Below are 20901 nucleotides of genomic sequence, written 5' to 3'. Positions count from 1 at the left end.
GCCATAAGTGATGACCAACATGGCCTAACTGCCTCCCCTCTGTGTGATTGCTATCCAGGTTAGGCTAGATGAGTGTGTCACAGATCCCTCAGTACATATCTGTGTGGGTGTGTGTATCAAAGCTGGGCTGGCCACCAATCCCTTCAATTCTGAACAGTAGTGAATTGGTGGCTAAAGTAAACCCTGCCTTTGTGTTAGATTCTGTAAGGAAAGATGTTCTTTTTGCTGCTTTCTTCTCACAGACTTCTATGGGAACCCTTTCTTTTTGCTATTTTTTTTACTACTGACTTGAACTTTTGAAGGAAAGTAAAGTCCTCTGCTTTACCTCCATTATTTTGTGCTTATATTTAATGGGGACAATGTTCAGTCCCTAAGACTATCAGTACTAGGAGATTATGGGCCTCATTACGAGTACAGTGGTGTGGTGTGGTAAAAAATAGCGGTAATTTGACTGTCATTCTGCTACCGCTGCAATACTGCACTGCCGTACTACAGATTTGGCAATGATATGAACTCAAAAATGGGAATTTACATTTACTACCACCACTAGTAATCCGGCAGTAAATCTGCCGGACCAAGTGGCGTTAACAGTAATCCTGTTTGTTGGTAATTCAGCGGAGTTACCACCAAACTACCACCAAAATGGTAATGGGGCACTTTGTCTCCCTTCGGGGATTTCTTGCATTAGGATGCGGTGTATCTTTAAACTGTGTGGTTACAAATACAATGTGGTAACCAAAGGATGGCTGACCCCTTCAACGTGGACCTGGCGAATGTATAAGATAAGGAAAGCAAGAAAAATGGTCACATGGAACAGTAAACAATTCAAATGCAAAGACACTCGACTCTGATAGGTGGAAAAGAAGGTGCGTTCAATCAGCAGTAACAATGATATAATATTTTTTCATTCATATAATACACAATTTCATAAAACTAGATGAAGTATTAATCATAAAATTGGTACAAATATATGAAAGTTATAAAAACATTCCAATTTGATACTGCATAAATGAACAATATATAGACTGAATAAAGAGAGTTTTCTAATGTGAATAACCCTAGAATAATAGGTACTGGATTATCTTCATCGTCACTAGCCAACAGCCTATCTAATGCCTATTTTTAATTAAGGCTTGTTGCTGTATTTCTCCCAGATTGTGAATTCAGTACTGCCTAAAATGAATAAATGCTGATGACAAAAGTACAAGGTATCATAAAGTGCTAAATCAGTGCATGAATGCTGACAAAAAGTGCTGAGTGTCGACTACAAGTATTTTGAAAAACTTATTGACTGTCCCAAAATATCGTATTTTGTGTAGTTTTGACGAGTATTTATATCTAGTTCAGTTAACAAGCTGCTATTCATCTTCCTCAGGACACAAACACCACAAATCAATATTTAACAATCTCTATACAGAAACATATATGAAGTAGAAATCCTATCCAACCTTGCTCTTGTTTGGATATTCAATAGGCTTTCATCCTGAATTAATTTCAAGCCACATATTCTTGTTACATTCGGTAAGGTTATGGAGATAAAAGACTTCATTCTTCCATGCCAACAACGAACAGACAATGGATAATTTATCCCCATTCATGTATTAGAGAAGCATCATGTTCATAGCAGGACGCCCATCAATTGTAGCTGCCAAAGAGTCTCTATAGCAGAAAATTTATTTGCAATTGTGTAAAGATCCAATGGCAGTTTAACGCAGTCTAACCTTATAAATCGTAAGAGACGGCATAGCAAAATTTTGAAATGATCTCCAACGTTCCTACTGACGTGAGATCGAAACTGCTCACAACCGGATGTTATAGAGAAGTTGGCTGGTGGCAGCGGATATTTTTCTACTGTCTTTATGACTTTTTGCTCATTCAATTTTGTATTCTACTGCATAATGCCATTACGAGCACCATATATTTTACAATGCCTGTGCCACATGATGTTTTCCTCTCCTTTTGCTGTGTTGTCCTTTGCCTTCTTCCTGCTCTCTTAGGTCAGTAATTGCCCTATATGGAAAGCCCTTTCCTGGGAAGAGCCCCTACTTTTGCAGGCACAGTGGCGGTCTGTGTGTGTGGAAGGATGTGTGGGCTGGGATTATGAGGTCCCAGTCCACATCCATGCCACTGAGTGTATGTTACTAGGCAGAATATCTGGCCAGCGCTTGTTCATAATTGGACAGTCCATGACAGTTCGAATGGTGCTGATCCTTCCCATTGGAAGACCTGTTGGCAACTCCAGTTCAAATCCTGGATAAAAGGAGGACTCTTGAAGCATTGGACAAATCATTGTTGGAGCCAAGACTGCTACGAAGAAATGCAGCATGCTGAAGACCCGAGGACGCCCATTGAAGCTGACCAACATTGCCTTCAGCCAGGTCCAGGTGCAGCCCTGCTCCTCTGATTTCAAAAAGGACCATGTTGGTGCTGAGAACAACCAGCCTCTACCTCTGCTTTAGCCTTCTGAAGTTCCCCTGTACAACCTGGTGTTCTGACCAGCTCTCTTCAGGGGCTACCTCGCTGCAGCTGTCACCATTCTGAGTGCATCGCTGGAACTTGGAGGCTCTTCAGCTAGTGCTACAAGATGCATGCTCCAGCATTTTCAGTCTGTCAGTCCTAACAGAAGCTGTGCAGGGCCTGCTCCTTTGTTCGCCAACTGAAGACCGCCTGCCACAGCCTGAACGCAGTCAAGCACTCCCTGGAGGTCTCGTGTTCCACAGAAGTCTTCTTCATTTAGTGTCAAGGGTGACCAGCTGGCCAATCTCTGGAACCATAATACAGGTACCATGATTGACCGAAACTAGATCCTACGCCCGAAACTGTGGAATTGATGACTACTAGGACACTGGGCCCCATTCCATCTCATGGCTTGAGGGACCTATTCAAGGATTGCTCATTAATGTTTTAACTATATATTTTACCTTTATAGGGATAACATCCCTGTGTTTACTGGTTTTGAATCAACTGTTTTTCTACCTCTTCAGTTATTGGAGGTCTTGATTATGTTTATGCTAACTTTTGTTGAACTGTTTTAAGGTATAAGGTAACGTGTAGAGGTTCTATTTGGAACCCCCATGTGTGGATGAATATCTGTGTTTGAAGTTGTGTGATATTACTTACCTGATGTTTTTATTGCTTTAGGTGTATTTTAAAGGCCTAATAAACCATTGTATATTTTTGTACTTCTCTGTCAAACTGGGATAATGGGAGTGTTCTGCGTGTGTCTCATCAAGCCCTAGAAAACCCTCACACCCCTCTTGAGTCTAAGCCTTGCTTCTCTGCTACCTACCTTGATCATGTTTGGCTCTACCCCAGTGTCTTCCCTGTTCACCATAATAGGTTGGCGTTAGGATTCAATTGTAACAAGGTAATGAAGCAGGTGAGTAACTTTTCATATGTTATGCATATTCCAGCACATTGAGTGACGTCATTTGAGGCCAGTAATAACACTTATGTGTGATAACCATTGCAATATTGAGTTATAAGGAGGGACAAGTTATAGTTAGAGCAAAACATACTTTGTACTTTAAAAAACAGTTTGATTCTCCCAGAGGGATGCAGGCAGTCTTATATCCCAGCAATAATAGTGTTCAACAATTAAAGCCTGTAAGGGAACAATCACTGCCAAAGCCAATAGGTTCAGAAGGGGGCCATTAGGGAGCCAGGACAGCCAAAGTCAATGGGCTAGTTCAAGGTTCTGATTCTCTCTTCTTAGAAAATGTTTTAGAAAAGTTAGTAATTCAAATAAAAAATCACAGACGCTTAAGAGGAGCCACCTTGAAGTAGCACAAGCTGGAAGACCAGTGTAAGTGAGTTGAAGTCAACTCTAAAGAGGGGAAAATAGCACTCTCCAAGTGAGGAAGCACCACAATTGGCAAAAAGATAGATGTACCCCAAGCCCCACAGTACTTGTGAACTGAAGAATTCATTCCAGCTGGATGCCGTCCTGTTGCAATGTAGCAGACCCTTGTTCCTGGTCCTTGGTGGTGACGAAAGCGAGGACGTCTGGTGGGCTACTGCAACAGCACCCGAGAGAGACAGCAGCAATGTATTCTCCTTGATTCAAAGGCCTTTTGTGGTTTTGGCAGCTTTTTCTCAGTGCCAAAGAAGAACTAACAGCTCTGGTTAGAAGCTATTTGATCCTTCGGTCCTGGACTCTGGTGAGGGGACTCTGGATGAAGATTTCCTGCATTTGTAGGGTTCTGTGGAGACTGTCAAAGTTTTGGCCGGATTTGCACTTCCGAAGACAATGAACTCGATGATGGTCAGGGGTCGCCGAGAATTAGGATTCTGCAGCCTTGGAAAGTCACAGCAAGTCGGGGGTTGCACTAAAATGTAGAGCATCGTAAATCTAGTTGGTTCCACCACCCCAAGGGAGGGAGTCATCCTGTATGAGGTCTTCCCAGTAGAAACTAAAACAGGGTCAGCACAACTGACAGTAGGTCCAGGAGGGTGCTGCTGGCATTTCTTAACGTCTTCTTCATTTGATTTTGTCCTCCAGTGGTCCTCCAGTGGTCGACTCTGCCTCTAGTCCCAAAATCCTCGCCTTTTAATCAAGTTCCCGTTCATTCACAGCCGTAGACTGTCAATCACTCAACAGGGTGGCTGTCCTCCTGGACAGCCAGCCAGACAATCAGAACTGTTTTCACTCAGGCACACCTAGAGAAAAAGGACAGGGACTTTTTCGGGACCCTCCCTCACTTCCTGCCTTTCCAGACACACTGGAGCCTGGGCGGAGGACTGAAGCCCGCCAAAGGCAAAATGCACAAAGGACTCAAACCTGATTCAAACAACAGAGTAAAAGCCCAGAAGGAACTAACTGACAAGAAATTGTGAAAAAAGAAGACAGGGCCATTTTGAGAACATTGTCATCCTAGGGTGATGTACTGCAGCCGAGGAATCAGCCTGCATATGTATGTATGTATGTATGTATGTATGTATGTATGTATGTATGTATGTATGTATGTAAATGTATTTAGCACAAGGAGGAACTTAGCCCAAAGGCATCTGAGCGCTGCTAAGGTAGACCGGAACAAGAAAGCATATAAGAGCCTAAAAGAGGAACATTTTTAAAGGTTTATGAAAACGTAGATGATCAGGTATCTCACGTAAGAACAGTGGGAGAGAATTCCACAGAGTGGGCGCCAAGACAGAGAAGGCACATCCTCTGAGCCTACCTCTATGAAAATGTGGAACCACCAAAAAGCTTTTACCTGTGGAGCAGAGCCTTCGCGCTGGTACATAGTTTGGTGAGTTTAGAGCACAGAAAGGGCTGACCTATGCATTGGACTGAACAGTGCACAATACACAGGACCTTGAATTTAATCTGGCTTCTAACCAGGAGCCAATGAAGCTTAGCTAGCAGCAGACTGAAATGGGAGAGTTTAAGGGCCCCCACAACCAGACGGGCAGTAGCATTTTGAAGGGTCTGGAGTCTCTGGATCAAAATGTCAGGCTGGCCCAAATAGATGCCATTGCAGTAATCCAGAAAGCCCATGACAGAGACAGTGCCCACCAAAGAACGATGGGCAGGTTGCAGGAAAGGCAGAACCTTCCTCAGTATTTTCAATTTCAGAAAACCAGCTTTACAAACGGAGTAAATTTGAGCCTCTCGTGACGCCCAAAGAAAGAAGTTGTTTCCCTAGGCTTTTCACACAGCTACAGGGACAGGACACAGGCCGAATGTATCTGGCCGAAAGTCAGAATTCCAGTAGGCCATGGGGTGGCTGGAGCCCATTACAAGGACCTCTGTTTTTCCCCATTTAGCTTCAGCTAGTTTGCCGCCATCCAAATCCGATCTCAGCAACGCAGCCCCTCAATTTCGAAGGGGGGTCCGAGGCCTGGGCACAGAGGCGGAAGATCAGCTGGGTGTCATCGGCATATGTATAAAAACACACGCCGTGAGAGGAGACAAGGTCAGCAAGCATGTGCAGATATAAGTTAAACAGTAAGGGGACAGAGAGGAGCCCTGAGGCACCCCACATGACACTGAAAAGGGTGTGGAAGAAAAAGGAAACAGAGACACATTCTGCTGGCGCTCTGCTAGGAAGGACCCAAACCGGATAAAGCTATGCCCGCCATCCCAGTCTGTTTAAGACGCTGGAGCAAGATCGCATGAGCAATCGTGTCGAAGGCTGCATAGAGGTCAAGGAGGATAAGGACTCCGACCTCTCCGCAATCTTTCATAACTGAGTCAGTACCCATGTGTGGGTGTAAGCCTGCCTGGCAGTGATGAAGATGGCCTTCCGTTTCTAAGAAACTGGAGAATTGAGAGGTAACGATGGTCTCCATAGGTTTCATAAGGACAGACAGCAGCAAAAGGTAGTAAAAAAGAAACTACTGCCACCAGCCATTCAAGTTAGTTAGTGTAACAGAATGTTACATGAGAAGTGGGATAAAGGAGTTACTATGTAACCCCCCAGCACTCCACATAGGGTGGTGTCTGCTGGACCCCGAAAAGAAAAGGTAAGTAAGACAGGAGTCATCTTACTATTCTTGGGAACAGTAGTTCACCCAAGAAAATGTAGTTAAACATTAAGAGAAGTTCAAGGGACTTCTCAGTGGCACTGCACAAAGGGTGCTGTGTGTCACAATACAAAAAGCAGATGCCTATGCAGTTTATCAGACTCCATTAAACAGTAAGAAACACAAAAATCCTAGTCAGACAAAACTCATGAGAGAGTGAGAAAAAAGTTCCACTCACTCAGGCGTTAAAATTAAAAAGCCCTGAGTCCAGCAAACGAGCTGGGGGTCTCCAAGGTTAAAATGAACTGGCACAGAAATGAAAATTCTCCCTACCAGTGGCCATACCTAGAGAGGCCCCGGACTGTTGTTCAGAAATTTTTGGGAACGAATTTGGAAGACAGCTGGCGAGATGGGCTTTTCCTAAGGACCCTAATTTCTACTTTGCAGGCAAGGCCATGTCCTTTTGTGGCTGCCTCCCTGTCTCAGCTGGCTGGCAGAATCTCCTAGTCAGCTCTACTTCTACTTCCCTCTGATACTGCATGTCAGAACTCAAGCCTGAAGCCTTTCTGTCCTTCATATCTTCACTAAATTCCAGGTGAGAGCTTGACTAGACCAATAGTGTCCTGCTGCTGCTCCACCTCACCTTTGATCTTGCAAATGAATTTGTGAATCACCTAAAGCAGCTGCTTTCTGTCAATGGACAATTCCTGCTCTCTTGGCTGACCCTTTGTGCCCTTGAGAGCCACCTTGCACCTGCTTGTTGGGTCGCCTCAGTGCTCCATCTCTTCTGTGGTGCACACTTCATCATGGAACTCTAGTGCCAGTTCTTCTTTGTCGAGATCCTTTTGTCTGGACTCCATCTGCACCTGGCACTCTGCCCATTCTGACAGGAGACTCTAACCACAGGCAACCCAGAACAAGTCCCAACTCCTATACTCATCTATGAACTTGTGCTTGCTGAGCCGTTTCTTCTATAACAAGCATTTTAAGTAGCCATTGGGGTTGGCTGACGTATCTGGTGACTGTTCCTACCCTTGGCGTGTGTTGCAGGGCAATAGGTTGCACCTGTGTGCTGTGGGCGGTGTTAGCCTCCCACTGGCCCATGTTATTGGGGCATGGTGGTCTTTTTGTGGGCTGGTTTAGGGTGCCTTCACCCCCCCACGTTCTCTTATGAGGCTGGTTGTTGCTCTCTGTCTGTCTGTCTGTGGGGGTGTCCAGCCTGTGTTTTCCTCTTAAAGAGACCCTACGGTAAGCCAAGTCTAGGGGAGTATTTGTTACATTTTCTCTTCTACCAAGAGTTTGGGAAGCAAAAACAGTAACATTTCATCTCTCACAATGCTCGTCAGATAGAGAGCACAATGTTTGATACATTTAAACTATGCCAGTGTTTGCTCTCTTTCCCTAACTGATACTAACTCAATCTTTCAGCTAGATTTTGTATGACAAAGCTGCTGGTGCATACAAAGCAACAATTCCCATGTATGGGTTTCTGTGTTTTCCCTTGAGTGCCTTAAAGAGCGCACGTCTCTTTTCAATGCTCACAAACTGGGTCTACACACAGGGTGCATCTAGCCCTTCTTCACCTATGGGCTCTATTGTACAGAGTGTTTTCTGGTCATTGGGACCCTGGGGGGTCCGCAGTAGGGACTAGTAATGGCACACTGCAAAAGGCAACCACCCTAAGAAGGGCTGCCTCTTCAAAATGGAAAAAGACAGAGGCTGGGATGTGGCTCTGGAATTGGATCAGTTCCACCATGTGGACAATGTTGGTAACATGGTCCTCAAGAGCAACACCTTACCCTAGCGGGTGGCCAGGACTCCCTCAATGATTGAAGCATCTGTCAAAGGATCCCCTGGAGCTTTTTGACATCGAATGAAAAATCCAAGCAGTGCCGCAGATATGTGTGAGCTGACACAAACACTGGAGAGTGTGCTTGATTAAGCCAGTCATCCAGGAAGGGAAATATTTATATCCATTTTCTCCTGAGGCAAGCAGCCACCACAGCCAACCGTTTGGTGAGAACTTCCGGGGGCAATGGCGAACGAAGCGCAGGATTGCAAAATAGCAGTGATGGTTGCCAATCCCAAATCTCAGGTACTTTGTGTGCTTGGGATGGGTAGGCACATAAAAGCAGGCCTCCTGATGGCTCAGGGGCAAAGGTCAGCACTGAAGGTCCAGGGAATGAAGGATCTGAGCCACAGTGATCATCACGAACTTGTACAGGAGCAGGCACAAGTTCAGGAGACGCAAAATGATAATCAATCGCAGACCCCTATACACATCTTCCACCAGAAATATAATGGGAATGCCATCCCCTCCCCCTCTCTGAAGTGGGCGCAAGTGGGATAGCTGCCTCCGCAAGGATTTGTGAGGGTGGTCATTAATTTTTTCGAACAAAAAAATGTCAAATGACAATTTTTTCGAAAAAATCATGTAAAAAAAAAAAGTCGAATTCTGTTTTTTTTAATTATATATATATTTTGGGGTCCGGGAGTAAATAAAAATGGGTAAAACAAAAAATAAAATTAAAAAAAGGGGGGTTGGGAGGGAAAAAACGTATAAAAAAAATGCGACTTTTTTTCGACATTATTTTTTCGAAAAAATGACTTTCGACATTTTTGCATTCGAAAAAATGACTATAAACCATTTGTAAGATTTCCTCCAGAAAAAGGGAATCTAGTGGAAGTCAGGATGGGAGAGAGGGCATGTCCAGGGCAGTAGAGGACAGGGCGCTAGCAGCCCTGTGAAATGACTTGTAAGGCCCAAGAATTTTAGTTGATGTTCATCCACTCTAGGACAAATAGAGACAGCCTGCTATAAACACCCCCGAACAGGGAAGAATGAGTGAAGAGCAAAGGAAAGGGTTGTTGGAGCAGGGGTGTAGGAGGGCGCCATAGAAGCAAAAACATTGCACCTCTTCCTCTACCCTCTTTTGCCACTTACCTGAAGCAGTCTGGCCCCCGCCCTTGTGGGCAAAGGAGGCAAAGGAATGAAAAGGATGTCCTCTCGCAAAAGACATGGATGACTTTGGTACCCAGCAATTTTACTCCAAAAAGTTACTGTGGTAAACTTTACCAAAGAAATACCGAAATTTAATTTTATATGGAGGGGGGAACAGATTAAAAGGGGAGGGGGTTGTGGTAGGGGTTAAAACGTGAGTGAACGGGGGCTTGGTGGAGAAACACCCCAATAAACTAAAACAATATTATTTATTTTCAGTAACATTCCCCTCAGTAAAAAAAGGCTTCGGTAAAATGACAATTAACCGATGGCTACCGGAATGCCAGCCCAAGTGATTTTGTGATAACTCTGAATGCCTAGGACTTCAAGGCATTAATGCTCTCTGAAACCAAAAAGATTTGCCACACCAACATACGTAGTCAACAGCATCTAGAATTCAAAAGGCCAACCCGCAAGGTGCAAAAAGCAATAAGATCCTCAATGCACGGCTGACTGAGGCAAAAATGTTGCGCCTTAGGCTGTACAGTTTTTTACTTCTAAAGTGACTTCAAGGGTACTTACCTACCTTTGGACCTTTTTTGTGCATCCATTTTGGGCAGAGTGGGTTTTAGGCAAAAGACTAGACTTCTAGCTACTTTCTAGACTTCAGCTTCTGCTAACATGAATGCCTTATTTCCATGCAACGCTTACCAGTGACACCACCAGGTGATGACCTGATGTTATCAGATTAAAACGTATCTTGTCTTTTGGTGACCTTTGGCTAAATTTTTGAAATGCTTTCCCCTCTGTAGGGCCTACATTTGCTTTGAGGTGTGCAGTTGTATTTTCCAAATAATATGTCTTAGAGGAATAGAAATTGAGATCCTGTTTGATTATTATTGTGTTTTCCAATGGCTGTCTCCCTTTTTTCCCACCCTGTGTCTCCATATGTACTGTGCCTATCATTAAATAGTGGGTCTACAATATAGTATAGGAGTGTGATGTGTCTACTGTTTTATGCATACACTAGGTATTGTACTTTGTTATAGGTCTACTGTGGCTGGTCAGAAGAAGAACACGGACTCTGAGTTTTCACATCACTGTTGTTGTTTATTAACTGCAAGGTGAGAACTCCTATCGTTCCCTATTTAAGGGTGTTCCCTACCAAACAATGCTAACTAAGGCACTCCTCAGTAGTCAGTGAGAGTCAAAATCAAGATCGGTCCACTGTCCAAACTAACCTGTCCTAACGTTACCCCTATTAGAACAACCAAAAATACAGGAGAATGGCTCCCTTCTACTGTGAGGTGATTTTCCACGAAGTTCAGTTTCATAAAGTTAGGTAGTTCGTGGTAACTACGTTGGTAAAATCATGCAGGTCTGATACTGGGTTCTTCAAGGTATCAACTGTCTCTTTAAGCCAATTATTCCTTCTTATTCTCAGCTTGTTCTATTCTAGCTAATTGTGTGCCTCTTGGTTCATTGAACACGTGTTCCTTTCTCCTTATTCAAGCTTAAGGTCTTCCTTTCACTTATGTCCACTCTTTATATTGACTGGGGCAGATTTGAGGGCTCCAGTATTGACGCTCACTCTCTGCGTGTATTCTTGATACTTTATCTCAACTGGGATCGAATAGGAGCGTTCCAGCAGTGATTTTCACTCTTCTCATATACTCTTTATACTTTGTCTCGAATGGGAGGAGTATGAGCGCTCCAGCAATAATTCTCAATTTCTTCAGGTATTCTTAGCACTTTATCTTGACAGGGAAGAGTATGAGCATTCCAGTAATGATTCTCACTCTTCTCATATACTCTTGATCCTTTGGGGGTCATTATGAGTTGGGCGTTAAGGGATACCGGGCACCGGTAAGGAGACTGGTGCCAGTTATCCCTTACCGCCCAATTCCGAGATCCCTTAGCGGGAACCTATTGGGGCTCAAATGGGAATGGGGAATGGTTGGTTGAAATGGGACTTACTGGGTCTGCACAGGTCAGAATGTCCCGGTAAGTCCCCATTCAACCAGTCCGGTGCCGGACCCGGTATTGGAGGCAGCCATGGTGCAAATAGCGCCATGGCTACCTCCAATCCCGGAATGAGCGTCTTTGTCTTGACTGGGAGGAGTATGAAAGTTCCAGCAATGATCTTTGGTCCCCCTCCTGGGTCTCCTATTTTCCCAGTTACCTGGATTGTTCAGGCATAAAGTCACTTGGGCTTGTAACAGGCTGGGACCTTCACTTGTCAAGGTGGCTTTTCGTTTCTTCAGCAGCATCAAGAACGGTCTCTCCATTCCTTCCTCAGTTGGCTCGCCCTGCAACACCTTAATGGGAGTGTTGTTGGTGTTGTTAACAGACTTTAGGTCCACCGCACCGTTTCTGTGGTCACGCCACCACTTGTCTGCTGTTCAGGCTCAGGACGCCTGCCAGTCTCCTCAGTCACTCACATCTCTTCTCCTTTCCCATGCCAGGCGTTGGGAGATTTAGTTAAGCTTCTCTCCAGCATCAGACTCTGCGAGTCCACGTTTTCCTCAGCATACCTTGGGCAGCTGATTTGCAACTCCCAGATTCTGTCTTTCTCTCTCTCAAGGTCTCCGCCTCCAAGATTTATAACGCTGCCATGGTACTTCTGTCAAAGTCCTTCTTCTATGTTTGATTACTACTCTGTATTCCTCCAGTGGTTTTCTTCGTCCCAATACCATATATGTTTTCCTTCACAGGTACCAATAGCGCATTTAAATGACAAGAACAGATTCTGATTTGTTCCTCATCTCTTTCTTCACAGGATGTTAGTGAGGAAGGGTTAGTGATATGGTGCTTAGGTAGTTCCTAATGAGAATGGGAGTCCTTGTCCCCAGAGGGGGGGGGGAGTGTCTCCCGGTGAGGTCCCGCTTGTCTTTTCCCCTAGAGAGGGTATTGCGTAGAGGGCTAACCTCATTAACCTCCCAGGGAATGGCTCCCCCCTGGGGAGAGGTGACAGAATTCCACGATTCGTCACACTACCTAAAGAACTTATGATGCATATATAAAATTAGCGTATAAATCGTGTATATTTTTCAGTATACCAGGGTCGTGTATGTTCGATGGATAAGCGTGTGGACTAACTACAATGTTTGGCTTCCATTTTGGTTTCAGTGTACTTGTCCCACCTTATGATTAGTGGTTGCACAGGCCACATCGGATGTTTGTACAAAACACACCTTAACAGACACCGACCAGAGCCGCAGAGTGTCCCCTGGGTGGCTGAAATGTTTCTGAAGCGAGAAGTAGGTCTGGAGGATATTTCTAAGATGAGGAATAGGTGGAAGGAATGAATCCAGTGGAAACAAATTCACAGTGAGAGTTGAATCCTCACATCTCCAATAGATATTCAGGACCACTGGCTCTCCAATGCTACCATAGATATCTGGTTGGTAGACTTGGCATATTGAAATTTAGGGGCTATACCAATTCTCTTAAAACCACTTTCTTCTTTCCTAGGTTCAGTAATTTAGAGGGATCTTGTTCACTAGCATGCAGGTCTCTGATTGCACACTTTTTTAGGTTGTAAATCACTTGATTGGCAACATTTGTTTTCCTTTCTTCATTGCCCCATACAGACACAGAGATAGCCCCTCACTAAGATGTCGCTGTTGCAGTTGCTGTTTGCTTCCCCGTTCCAGGAGAATGGAATCTGGAGACTAAACTCTACTAATACGCAGTAGAAACAACTTAAAATGCAGTCAAAGACAATCCATAGCCAAAAACAAGTACTGTATGACTTTCTTGAGGTGTGGCAAACAGTGTTTTAATCATTTGAAGATGAGTTGGTGGGATGTGTGGTATTTTAGGTTCTTTTGTTCTTTGCAATAGCTTTTTGCCATAAAACCCTGCTTTCCCTGTTTCAATGTTTAAAAAAATAAATGTTTTTTGTGTAACAGTTTAAACTGAAACCTTTCACAGATAAATATATGACATTTAATATAAGACACAATATAAGTACAGTTACATACAATGATCATCTCATTCTCCATACAGAAGCCTTACAGGCTTCTAATGCAAGTGATCTAATAGCTACACCATTCCTCTCCATTCCACACCATACTTCACACTCTCTCTCTAAGACAAACCCTGTCTGATTACCCCATCTATAGCTCTGTGTGAGTGTCTGTTCTAATTCTTCATGCATGTGTCTTATTCAGCAATACTCCCCTTTTCTTGTTTTGCTCTGTCTCTTCTCTCCCGCTAACTCTGCAACCAGCCAGTCATTCAGGGCCAGGCCTCTCTCTGCCAGATCCCTGCCAGGTCGATCTCATCAGCTTTGCTCAGAATGCTTCTCCAATGCTCCCTCGATCTCAAAACTCCATCACCACCAACTAGAATCTCGAAATACCAACTCCCTCTCTCCTCAGAGAGCAGACCAGCAGAGAGCAGCAACTACCTCAAATCTCAGAGCCTCACCTCTCATTATACTGTTCAATGATGTATACATATCCATGGTTACACTCGTTCTCTCCAAGCTAAAATGCCTCTCTTTCTATCTGTCAGCAATTCTAAATATGAGTAGTGCCTAAAAGTCTGTGTTGCATGTACTTTACTTTTCAATCACTGCGTGTTCCGGGTCAACGTGACATTTTCTACATATCTATACCATATCTATCTTCTGTCTGCCTTACCAAACACCATCTCCTCATATTTCTCCATTCAAATCCCTCTATCCTCCTGCCTGCAAAGCTCTCCCTCTCCATGGCGCTGCCTACCCCCACCTCCCTCTGTCTGCGAAGCACAACCCAGGGCCTGATAAAGCCTCCTTCTCTGTGTCTCTACTAAGGCAAAGGCGACCTCTTATCAACCAAACTGTTTACGCATACTTGTCCACTGTAAGTCATAACAACTTCTCCGCACTCCGCGGCGCTTGTGTGTGTCTCATTGGAATGGCTTCATGCTTTCTCTATTTGCGAATGTAGTATGGGGGGATACATGTACTCCCTAAGATACACTACTTAAGGTTTTTAACAGCAGCAGGCGTAGTAAAATATGAGAATCAACTAAAATACATTTACCCAATAAAATCTACACTCTTGCTGTCGCCTATGAAGGTTTAAACAAGGAAATCAACCCAAGTCAAACCATGTAACAACCATTGGTCCACACTTGGGCAAATATAGAGTACATTTCCAGATGCCTCCCACGATCTGAAGCCAAGGGATAAAAGTGGGATTGGATTCGGCTCTGTATGTAATACAAGGAACAATTTGGCCTCCGTTGTACTTGAACAGAGGAAGCAGAGAAAACTGTCTGTATTTTTAATCTATTTTTCTGAGCTAAGTCGCATAAGCAGTGTCCAAACCACCATACTTTTCCACCAATCGTTTTTTCGATCTACGGTGTCTAATTGTTTTTGCTAATTACATCAGAGAGGACACTTATTTTAATTCTTTTCTTGGCTAGAGTTGACGCAAATGTAATGGGTTTTCTACCCCTTGGTACCAGAATAATAAATTTTGTTTTAAGAGCATTAAGTTTAAAATCTAATTCCGTTAGTTAACTAGAGAGCAAATCCAGTGATCTCTGCAGACCAATAGGAGTGGCATACAATAAAATAATGTCATCCGCATAGACAAGGTGCAGGATGTGGAAAGAACCTAAACGTGGGTGGGGAGGACTTGCTCTGGGCCAGCTTAGCACACAGATCTGAGATGTAGATGTTAAACAAACCTGGTGCTGTGAGAAACCTGAGGGTATTACCAATCCTATTCCCCATGGATCCTCTGCACAGGTGGCCAGGGAAAGGCCATCACTCTTGGATCCTGACCCTCGGGGTGGACAAGTGAGGGAGGATCACCTGGGTGAAGGGTCTTTGAGGACTGGGAGTGGGGTGCCCTCGGGAGAGACATGGTATCCCCCTTTCCTACCACTTACCAACCTAACCCTACTCTGAACTTTGTGGGCTATTGTAAGCCTGTTCCCCTCACTTTTCCTAATGTGACACATGACGGTACTGGGACGAGGAAGAGGAGACTAAGCGGAATGAACACTACACATTTATACCACTTAGGTGCTGGGACGAGGAAGCTGCCTCCCGAGCCTTGGAAAGGTCATACATGTCTTCCTAATTATGGTCAGGCAGATATAATTGACCAGGCACACCTGCAGACTGTTAGAAGGCTGAAGGCACATAAAACGAGACTGGGAACACCCCAGTGAGAATCAGGGAGGCCGGCGAGGCAGAGACCAGCAGGGGACCCACTCTGCGATGTGGCAGCCGTGGTGGGACTGAAAGCTGAACCAGGACAAAGGCAGACCGATATAGAGGACGCTGCCCGCGTCCATTGAAAAACCTGAAAGAGATCCAGAGCGAAGAAAGAAGCATCTGGCAGGTGAGCAGGGCTCGCAACGGTGGCGTTTCCTAGCTGTAGAAGTGGAGGGGAAACAACGGAAGCTGCCGGAAGAAGGGGCAGACCGCTGGTGAGTGTCAGAAAGGCACAGAGGCACTGGGGAGCTCTGAAGCCGACCACAGGCAAGTGCCGGTTCGTGCATTTTGAAAACCGAACTGAGAACAAACTTACAGTTAACTAAAAAAGTGCATTTTGAATACCAAACCGAAGGCAAACTTATATTTAAACTACAAGAGTGCATTTCGAATAACAAGAGTGGTTTATTCAGAATGAAAACTTAAACCATAAGCAACACAAGTAACCATTGACTCGAGAGCAACTCACATTCAAAGCACATTAAAACCATTAAGCAATTTACATGTTAGGCACCATAAGAACATTAAAGTATAATCCAAGAGGCTAACAAGGACAAGCCAAAAAGTGTGGAACTTTGTACTCAATGCCAGGAGGACAACCAAAAGACATTAAGCAGAAATACCATGATGCATAGGATAAAGTACCAAGGAACACCTTGGTGTATAGGAGCAAGTGCCAATAATCATCGTGGTGCACAGGAGCAAGTGCCAGGGCACCCCTTTGTGCACAGGAGCAAGTGCCAGGGAACTGGCAGGGGGTTGAAGAGCCCTGGGATCCTGGTTGTGTGACCTGTAATGGGTGGACCATGTGGTCTGACAACTGCGCCTAGACCAGTGGGCCTTAAATACTGAAGACCCAGAATATTGGGAAAACCAAATTGTAAAACGAACTAAGACAAGTACAAAAGGTGAAGTTGAAGTCTTAGGTAAGGGAGCCCTGACACTGAAAACCCTGTTCATGTTGTTTAGAGAGCAAGGTCTCAAGACCCCTTTTTGTTTGGAACTGTGTTGCATGAGACTTGGGAAAGTGAACCCCAAGGATTATCTTGAACTATATTACTTGGAGCTCGGGAGAGGTAATCATGAGACCTTTGTGGGACTATTTTACACTTGGGGAAAGAGCCAAGAGCTGGAAGAAGCACTGAACCTTGAGTTGAATACTGCTTCTTTGGTTATTAACATCACTACACATTGTAAGTCTAAATGGTGAGGGCAAGTATAGGTTGTGGACACAGACAGACTTTCAAGTGGGACTATTTCGCTCAGACTTTTCTTAGTTTTATTCTGATAGCGAACTCCCACCTTAGCATAGGGCAAGATAGGCCTTCAACCATCCTGACATTCAATTTAATAAAGTGTTTTAGTTTGAAATATAAGTCTGTCATCTGTATCTTACTTCATGATGCCTTCACAGTGCCAGAACGCATCCCTGTCTCAATCCCCTATAAGTAGGGACATTACCAGACATTTCACCTTTCTGGTGTAAACGTATTTGCATCTAGATATTTGATTACATTGCTAATTGCCTTGGGGAACCCCAGCCTATCAGGTTTGCTCCATCCCTCTTGCGGTTTATCATGTCAAAGCTCTGGTCAAGTCAACAAAGGTGAGATACAAAGGTGTACCAGTAGCTTTCACCCTTTGGTGAAGGAATCTCTCCTGAATCCTGATTGATTCACATCCCTAATTCTCACCGAATTCCTCAACCTTTTCAGATTTTTAAGGATAACAGTGGACACATGTTTAATGGCCGCATCTAGCAGCCCAAACGGCCTGTAATCGGAGGTACTCTCCCTATCCCCTTTTTGGTTCCAAGAGCAAGGGGTACGTTGGTACTGTATCACATGGGGAAACAGAGTAACAGAGTAAGCAAAATGTGAGACCACATTTGTGGATTGTCTTTCAGCATAGCCATTGCTAGATGATCTGATCCAAGCGCCCTCGATAGAATGGTTTATAAAATGGCTTGAAGTAGATCTTCTCGATCGAATTTTAAATGCTAGGTTGCCCTAGAGTTATCAAAGAGGGTATTGCTAGTAGGATTGTGTCTTTTAATGTGGGCATGAGAATATTGGTTTAATCTGTGGTCAACCCTCCTGGATTTTGACAGTTGGTTAATTCAATTTTCCCCATCAGAATGCAATGTTTGGTTTTGCAAATCAATGTTTCCTCGTTATCCAAGGGAAAAATATATTTCATAAAATGTTAGTTAGAATTAATAAAATAATTGCTGTACATGTAATGGAGAAAACAATATCTTTTAGTGCTACTTATTTCACTCCCCAAAAGAAAAGACAGTACTGAAGTATTGCTTACCTGTACAATTATTTCTAGTGTGTCCAATACAATTAAATTTGCTTCTGTTGCCAGGTTCCCATCTATAAGTGCTTCATGTTCTAGCTCCGCTCTTGATCTAAATTTGAGCAAGCATGCCATTTTAGTAGCTGCTTTTAAATTTTAATTATCTCAGCAAACATTAGTAAGAGCCATCATTTGGATATCTACAGTAATTAATACACATCAATATACCAAATGCACATTCTGAGCACAAACCTTAGAGAATGGTATCACAATTAACCACATAACACATTAATTTAATGTACACATATAATTAATATGTAACATGGGAAAAGAACATCTGTGGGCACACAAAAACGTGTTCATGTGTGTAGGATGTTCCTTATTTAATACATAACAATATCTGTGTGCTTCTGTCCTACGGGGCCTTGAAGATCATTGGTGGCATGATTATGCAGGGGAACAGATGTCTCTTTCTTACGTCAACAGAATGACAAGCTGGCAATATAGGAACATAACACTTATGTTATATTTTTGGATCAAAGAATGTGTTTATACAACTACCAATGGTTGAAAGTCTGTCATTTACAGGCCTACTGCCTTCCTTCGAATGACAGTTTTTCAAACCATTGTTAGCGTAAGCTGCTCTTCCCTTGAAAGTAACCACTGTTTTCAATTGCAGGTTATTGTTCTACCCTAGCACCTGCTACCTGAACAAACAGAAAGAACAACATAGAGCAAACGAATTCAGCTAACAGAACACACTTTTGAAATGTAGAGAAACAATACATGCAACAAAAACGAAGCATTTTCACACATGTTAAAAGGGGTCAGGCTGAAGAAGTTACGAGACAGAATGCCATTTGCCTTTCATGTATTGTCATTGTTGCAATTGCACAAAGGTTCCTCTTTCAACTATGTGTTGGGACGATGCCACCTGGTTTTCATCGGTAGAGGAGAGTATTGAAACTGAGAAGGCAAGGGGGAGCCATTGCTCCGTGATGTGACCCCCTTGAGTTGAGATATGGAGGATTCCCAGAGCTCCACAGCACTTAATTTGTTTAAGTTGGAGCCTAGAGTGAAAGGACATCAGGCCAGTCATGGAGAACAATGCTTTATGGGTGGGGAGAACAAGACAGCATCGCCTGTCAAAAAAGCCCAGCCCTTTTTCAACAGGGTAAAACCCTCAAACCAATTGTCACCAGACTCATTGTTTTGCATAAACAACACTAGCAGGTTAATTTTTACATTTCCAAGCACATGGCCAGGAGTCCATGCTTGGAGTGGGAGTAACAGATCAACACACACTAGCTGTTCAAGCTCCAGCATGGACCCCAACTTAGCAGAACAGATATGGGGCTGCAGTCACAAAGCAGTGAATGCTGACAGAGAGCAGAGAAACTCAGAAGGACACGTGAAGCTGAAGCTCTGGGCCCATGAGCTGCCATGTTAACACTGCCCGATTCCAACATGGCGGACAGGGAATTTGTCAAATCAGGTTGCAGGGTCCCAAATACATGCCAAACCTATACCCAAAAGATTCACCACACCTACAGGAAAACAAACACCGGCCACAATAAGGGGTAGTAGGGGAAACCATGAAGCCAGGGCAATCATACAGCATCAAGCTAATGGGAAATCAGACCTGACTAATCAGATCCCTCGCTATTCTAATCATTCTATTAACACCTGTATAAAAGAAGGCACACCCATGCAAAATTGATGCGTGATACAATTCCAATCCGTAGATAGAGTGGTGCTACAGTGAGGAGAGTTAGAAAAAGCGAACCAGGGGAGCAGAATCTGTGTTGGTCAAGCAGGTCAACCGAGTGAGAAAGAAGGTTGGCTAAGCCAGTGCAGCCAGAGCTTAGACGAAGCCAGGTTGAAGGGACAGGCTAAGCTGAGAGCCCTGCTGAGAACCTGGGCCCATAGAATGTGAGGGGCCATACCCTAAAAACACTATGCAGCCATTGTGCAGCCAACTAGGGACTGTAGCCCGGATCCTGGTGGAAGTCACAAGGTCACCAACCCAAAATAGTAATCGATGCATGTAGTGGGTTAATTCTACCCCACCAGGGGGAGAATAACTACCCCTTTACCTGCACAAACCCTCTAGGGAAAGAGGGGCCCCATGCAGGTCTTGCTCTGGAAGCTGTTGGGAGGCAATCACATTGTCCTTCAAAAGACACTGGTCAATGCCAAGCCAAAGATCAAGACCTAGCCATGAATAAGCAACAATCACTGTGAGGGCAAAGATCATGTCTAACAACAAAGATGTCACCATCATAATAGAAGTGTACCAGGACACTTCAAAGCCCTTTTTAGGTGTTAGGAAAGATTTTCTTTTTGGAGCTTTCCCTCCATTGACATCAATGGACCCCCGCCCCACCCCTCCCCCTAACCTGCACACACACACCTTTTGCTACGATTTGAACCTGGTCTTGACTTTTTTAGGTAAGTAAATCCTTTTTGCTTTACTTTTCCTTGCTCAGATCATCTCTTTTGAGGTACTGGTCAACCCATAAGACTACCAGTGCAAGGGGCCCCTGTTGCCTTTCCAAGATCTTTGTTGTTTTAGAGTAGCACACATAACCTTACAGTGAAGTGTTGCAGGGTTAATTTGTATACATTTTTCATTTTTGTTTTGTAACATTTCTGTTACTTTTAAAGACTGACTGTGGAAGCGTATATTTTTCTACCATGTTTTTCTTTTACCACATGCACTTTTACATTTTACCTCACACCATTTTGAGTACCATACACTCAAAATGGCTGTGCCATGCATTTTCTGCCCAGTCCTTTGGCCATCTTGTCCCTTGGCCATCTTCTTGCTTTCTCAGGTCATACATGGCAAGCCCATTCCTTGGCAAACCAAGTTTTCCGGGCCAAGCAACGGTCCAAGCATCTGGCTGGATGTGGAGGCTGTGACTGTCTAGTCCCAAGCCACACTCAGCTAGGGGTATGTCTGTTG

The 20901-nt window shown here is 44.0% G+C and overlaps 1 protein-coding gene across 14 annotated transcripts in view; it reads right to left on the bottom strand.

Moving 5' to 3' along the window:
* Positions 1–20901, bottom strand: part of DOCK7 (dedicator of cytokinesis 7) — a 1498361-nt gene that overhangs the window by 416074 nt on the left and 1061386 nt on the right. For all 14 annotated transcript variants that reach the window (XM_069642017.1, XM_069642019.1, XM_069642018.1 and 11 more), the window contains one exon: positions 17949–18045. In XM_069642017.1, the coding sequence (XP_069498118.1) occupies positions 17949–18045 (97 nt within the window). The remainder of the gene's footprint in view (positions 1–17948; positions 18046–20901) is intronic.

Source organism: Ambystoma mexicanum, chromosome 1q (assembly GCF_040938575.1).
Source record: "Ambystoma mexicanum isolate Mex_15411 chromosome 1q, UKY_AmexF1_1, whole genome shotgun sequence".
Lineage (NCBI taxonomy): Eukaryota > Metazoa > Chordata > Amphibia > Caudata > Ambystomatidae > Ambystoma > Ambystoma mexicanum.
Note: the sequence above shows the minus strand (reverse complement) of the source record. Positions and strands in the feature narration are given on the sequence as shown.